The sequence below is a fragment of the Apis dorsata genome, unplaced genomic scaffold, assembly GCF_000469605.1.
Source record: "Apis dorsata unplaced genomic scaffold, Apis dorsata 1.3 scaffold_365, whole genome shotgun sequence".
NCBI classification, from domain to species: domain Eukaryota; kingdom Metazoa; phylum Arthropoda; class Insecta; order Hymenoptera; family Apidae; genus Apis; species Apis dorsata.
Window position 1 is genome coordinate 76,667 of NW_006263630.1, and position 6,208 is coordinate 82,874.

The 6,208-nt window shown below is 27.5% G+C and overlaps 1 protein-coding gene across 3 annotated transcripts in view; it reads left to right on the forward strand.

Moving 5' to 3' along the window:
* The window catches only part of LOC102678078 (V-type proton ATPase 116 kDa subunit a-like), a 35,930-nt gene that overhangs the window by 24,001 nt on the left and 5,721 nt on the right, over positions 1-6,208 (forward strand). For 2 of the 3 annotated variants that reach the window (XM_006618620.2, XM_031511921.1), the window contains exons 2-6: positions 3,400-3,540; positions 4,508-4,687; positions 5,093-5,221; positions 5,299-5,414; positions 6,010-6,136. In XM_006618620.2, coding sequence (XP_006618683.1) covers positions 3,424-3,540; positions 4,508-4,687; positions 5,093-5,221; positions 5,299-5,414; positions 6,010-6,136 — 669 coding nt within the window. In that variant the 5' untranslated portion in view covers positions 3,400-3,423. The remainder of the gene's footprint in view (positions 1-3,399; positions 3,541-4,507; positions 4,688-5,092; positions 5,222-5,298; positions 5,415-6,009; positions 6,137-6,208) is intronic. The other variant, XM_006618622.2, reaches the window with a different exon arrangement.

Consider the following 6,208-nt stretch of genomic DNA (forward strand, 5'->3'; position numbering starts at 1 on the left):
ATAATATATTATAAAAATGCTACTTGTCAATCGATCAATTTAATTGGAAAGTTTTGGAAAAAATGTTATGAGATAAAATTATTAATTCAGTGATTAATCCTTGATAATGGATTTAATATATAAAACTATTTACTTCGTACATTGTGTATTGATTTAACATTTGAATTATATAAAGAATATCAAAAAAATGGAAGTAATAAATATTATTATTTTCACTATATATAAAGAGTGAAGTTGAATGAAATGATCGAGTATATTCTATTAAATATAGCTCGAATAGTTTCGTTGTAGATAAATGAAACAATTCACGTGTCTTTTATTTCAAAATACGTGAAATTCACGTCATATTATTGATAGAGTGACACGTCATATCAAAAGATCAACGTCACTACTTTGAATGTTAAATTTATGTTATAAAATTATTAGATTGAACGTCATTAATTGTTAACGTTTGCCAAGATTAATTTGATACATCGGCAGACGTCATAGATATAAGTGAAAATATTAAAGCATTTTATATCTCTTGATAATTAAATTAGTTCTTTTCGAACAATTTAGAAGAGTATTTAAAAAAATCAAATAATTTTAATTGCATATAATAAATAATACATCTAATTATTTTTCTTTTTTATTTATCCATTTATTAACCATATTGAAAAATGAAGAAAACATGCATGTTCTCAATTGCAATCTTAATTTAATTTTTTATTATATAGTTTGATACAAAGATAGATGTATAATTAAAATTTTAGATAAAATTTCGTTCTAATAATTCACGATAAATGCTGGTTTCTTTATTTTAAATTGCAGATCTTCTCAAAGTCTCAATATGTATGTACTGTATACACATTTATGATATGGATTGCTTGTCACTGATCGTTAAATTCTTTGTTCATAAAATACAAAGTATCTTATAAAGTGAATATGAAAGTGTTACACGATATCATTATTATTATCGTTCCGTGATAAGATCACGTTTCGTTGCAAGAAGTTTCATTGGAGAACGTTTCATCTTTTTATCTACATAATAATATTTATAATGAAAACTTGATTATCATTAATATAACATATTAAATTTTATGACTTTTCTCGCATCAATTGAAACAATATTCTTATAAATTTTTAAATTTTTAAAAGAATTAACAAATATTCGATTAGCATCTAGCTATGAATAAGCTTGATGTGTATAATGATTCACGAAGGTTGTTAATGTTATGGAATGGAATTCTTTTCATGAAAAATTGTAACAAGTGTTTCGACAGTAATGTAAATTATGTATATTATATATATAGTTACAATGTATTAAATTTTCAAGTCTTTAAGGAATATGAGTCTTGTTAGCACAGACATAGTGTAATTGTTGTTCAAAAAAAAAAAAAAAAATAAATAGTAGGTTCTTTTCAAAAATAGTTCTTTATATAACACGATATAATAGAAAATATGCAAAAATAATTTTGAAAGTAAAATTCGTTAATACAAGCTGTTAGATAATTTCTGATATAATGAAAGGTATTGAAATAAATTTTATTACAAATCAATGATTCTCAATCTTTTTCAAAGATATTTTTGATTGTAATAAAAATTTGCATGCATGAATATTAGAGACGACTTTTTTTTATTTTAAATTTACTCTTTATCCTCGCGACGTTCATAAAGTTTTACTTCGATCAATTATCGATACAAACAGATTTTTCATTTACTATATTTATATTAATAAAATATTTTTTAACTATTTTTTTTTACGTGATAGATAGATATCTACTAATCAATCATATTTTATGATAATTCAAAATAAATTCCATCATTTTAATCAAATAAATTGATAGAAATTATATCAGATTATCAAAGTTCCATCCATGTTTTGGTAAATTATCAAGAAATTAATTAAAAAATTTTTTTACAACTCGATACCAATATATTAGTTTTGATAAGATTTAGTGAAGTGGAAGTAATTGTAATCGTAATGAGAAATCTTGCAGAAATTATCTAACGCAGAATTGAAAAGTACACCTGTGTTTGATAGTAATTTAACGAGATTAGCCATGAGAACATAGTCATAATTGATTTGGATTATGAGAGGAAGATTATGATCACCTTGAATTTTATACTTTATTGCTTTTCTTCTTCATTCCAAATTCTTATGTAAGCTCATAGTTAAGGATTACATATTTGCATTTATTTTTTTTAAGAATCTTTTTCGTCGATCAAAACGTACATTATCGTAAATTCTTCTCTTTTCGTCGATCCTCATATCTGTCACGTATATAGCTGTACTTTGAAATTATTGTTTTAAAAGATGTTGTCAATAGCTTTTACATTCTTGATTGTAAACAATCTTGATTGTGGATAATCAAGGAATGTTATCATGTCAATAGTAAATTGATAAAAAGAATGAAAAGTGGGAAAAAAACAAACAAAAAAGAGTGGATAGAAGAGACAATGTGTATGGTTGGAATATACATATATGAAGAAAGAATGTATGAATATGTAAAAAAAAAAATTTATGATAATTAATATGCATGGTGTTGCATTTGAATAAATTGATATGTGATGACCGACAGATAATAATTATTTTTCTTATCAATGAGTAAATTATCAAGTTGAATTCTTGAGAATAAAACTTCTTAGATTTCACTCATAAGCGATTTTTAAAGGATTAATTAGAATTAATTTAGAATTAATATTTATATTAATTTGATTTGATTGCATATATTGATTGCATATATTGATTATATATAAAAGTGATTATGATATGTAGATTGTACATCTTTATAAAAATATAAACTTGAATAAATTTAATTTCATATAACCTTATGTGTAATTTATGTTTTCTCTTGTGCTCTAACCACTAACTTTCTCTTATTTAACTTTAATTAGGAAGTTATTGGTTCATCTTTAGAAATTCTCACTTTTACATAAGTATATGTGCATGTATATATCTGTATGGTCATAATTAGTTAGTTATTATAGTCATATTAGCATTCATGTTTTTTTAAAAATTTATTCAATTTTTCTAATTTTCACTTTTTATACGTTATATGATAGATATTATATTTTCTGTATCAGTTTTTTAAACGATATCTTTTATATTTTTTAATAATTTTTATAGGATTTATACATTTCAAACGAATTCATACTTTTGGTATCAAAAAAAGATTAAAAGGTGATTTCTCCAAATCAAAATGAAATGAAAAATAAATTGCATTTTGAATTAAATTTTTTATTATTATTAAAAATCGAGGTAAAATATTAGAATGTGAGTAAATCTCACACGATTTACACGAACGAATGCAAATTATCTCAAGTTTTAAATAATAATCATTCGTTACTATGTAACTTTTTCCACTTCTTTCAAAATTTTCCATTATATCTTAATAACAATTCCTTTTTTTGTTGCAGGACAAAACGTAACTCGCCTTCAGAATGGGGGCGATGTTCAGGAGCGAGCAGATGGCGCTCTGCCAGCTGTTCATTCAGCCAGAGGCGGCCTATCTTTCTGTTTCCGAGCTTGGAGAAACGGGCACGGTGCAGTTTCGTGATGTAAGTTATTATTGTAATCTTTTTCATATTCCCTGATATCTACAATCTTTGAGAATGCACAGATATAATTATTGTAATTATTTCGAACTCGAAAGATGTTGACCTTGTAGCGCCATCATGTTTGATTCCTTATTATTAGAATGGTATCTTCGATATGTCTAGGATAAAAGAAGAAGATGAATCTAAAAGATAAAATGCAATTTTGAAAGCTATTTATTCCAAAAGATTTTAGAAAAAACTATTAATAATTGTTTACTTTTGCGAAGTAACTTTTCTCGATACGGAATATAATTTATACTTTAAATAATTATTAATAGATTTCTATTCAAAATACAACTTTTATCTTTATTTGAACGTGATCAAAGGAATGAAATTTAAATAGCGATATTTGCACTTTGTATAAGTGTAATTTAAACATTTGTAATTTAATTAGTAAATAATTAAATGATAAATATATTGCTTTAACGAAACAATTCTCAAATTGTAGAATATTACGTTCTTTTTATTTTCAAAAAAAAAGGAAAAAAATACGTTTTTATTAATAATTGAAAAAAAAAAAAGTTTATCTCTAAAATATTTAGCCCTGAAAAATAAATATGTTAGATCTTGTTTCTACGTCTTTCGATTGAATTGTAAAGCAAAAGGTTCACAGTTTCCTTGAAAGTTAGTTCGCATGGTGGTATCTGGCCTAGAAATTATCATTAATGTCCATGACATAACAACTGATATAAGCGATTTTATGCGTGTCGGGTTCATACGCGGCCTTAACGCATCCTCGATCGTGAATCACGATGAATCATTTCCATTGATTCGAATCAACTGTTCAAGGCCGATCGTAAGTTCGAATCGGCGAAATCGGTGCCGATCATATTTATTCAGACCGAGATTTAATTTCCAGGGGAACGAAAAACCGAGAATCAGTGCTCGTTTAATGATGTTTTTTATTTTATTGTCGATTCGTTCGTAGCTCAACGGCGATGTGAATTATTTTCAACGGAAGTTCGTGAACGAGGTGCGTCGATGCGACGAGATGGAGAGGAAACTTCGATACATCGAGGCCGAGGTGAGGAAAGACGGAGTGCCGATCGTCGACAACCTCGCGGAACTACCACGGGCACCGAATCCGCGTATGATCATAGATCTCGAGGTAAGATTCTTTATCGTGTAATTCTTTTTTTTCTTTCTTTCTTTCTCAATATTTCAAGAAGAATCGAGTAGAAATTTTTGTTCTTTGCACTCGATATTTTAAAACAAGAAAGACTTATTTTATTCTTTTATCTAATATTCTATTTTCATTATTTTTTGTAAAGTCTAAGTCTAATTAAAGTCTAGTTTAATCTTAACTTCTTTCGTGATGTTCATACTATTGATTTATATTGAAAATTAACCAAAATTTCCATTAAAAGTGTAAGAATTTTAAAAAAATGAGAATGTTAATTAAAATCCACTTTATATCCATTTATATCAATTGTCACTATCCATGGATCGAGAACCCGTGTATATTAAGTGAAATTAAAACAGGTGAGATTGAAATATGGTCGTGGTGTTTCAGGCCCATCTCGAGGAAACGGAGAACGACATATTAGAGCTGAGCCAAAACGCGGTGAACCTGAAGAGTAACTACCTCGAGTTGACGGAATTACGGCATGTGCTCGAGAAGACCCAAGTATTTTTCACGGAGGTAGCTAAAGTAGTTCAGCAGCTTTTGCTCATAGCGTCGTCCTCCTTCGTGTAATCGATGTTACCGTTCTGTCGAAGAATCAAGATTCGTATCTTCTTCTATATCAACAGGAAGAGGCCAATGACTCGATCACCAGGACGCTAATAAACGAGGAACCACAGAATCCGAACACGACGATTAGGGGACGTCTTGAGTATGTTTTACGATATGCAGATACACGCGTATTTATATGCAAATTTATATTTCATAAAAAAGATAACCAAGTTGTGGAATCTGTGGAATTAAAATGGAATTTAATTCTGGGAAGAGATCCGGTTTTATTACAAATCCAGGAGTTGGCCGAATTAATCCCTGAACGTGTGATAACGTTAGATCAGTGTCCCTCTATCTTTTCAGAGATACGACATTTCTTTGTAATAGCCAAATAATCTGGTATATTCTTTTTTCTCATAATTAAATGAAAATGTATTTCAAATTTTGTCAAATCTCTTTAAAATAGTTTGATTCTTCTTCTTGATGTTGGTTTTTCAATAGAAAGATAGGAGATCTTGATGAAATTTTAAATGTTATTTATTTATTGTAAATTTTATTGCATTCAAACTTTTATATATTTTGATAACAGTTGTTCAATTTTGTACAATTCTCTTTGTAATGATATTTTAAAATGATATTTTATATACCATTTTAAAGGATTATTAAATTTGATATTCTTCAAGATTATATATTAATTTACTGAGAATGTTTTTTTTTAATCTTTTGCTTTATCAGATGAAATTTTATTTTTGTAGATTCGTTGCTGGGGTAATAAACCGGGAACGAGTACCAGCTTTCGAGAGAATGTTGTGGCGAATATCCCGTGGAAACGTGTTTCTGCGCCAGGCTGAGCTTGACAAACCATTAGAAGATCCAGCTACTGTTAGTTTACTTCCTATCTTTTTTTCTACCTACTTCATTTTTAAAACTAAAAAAAAAAAAAAAAAAAAAAAA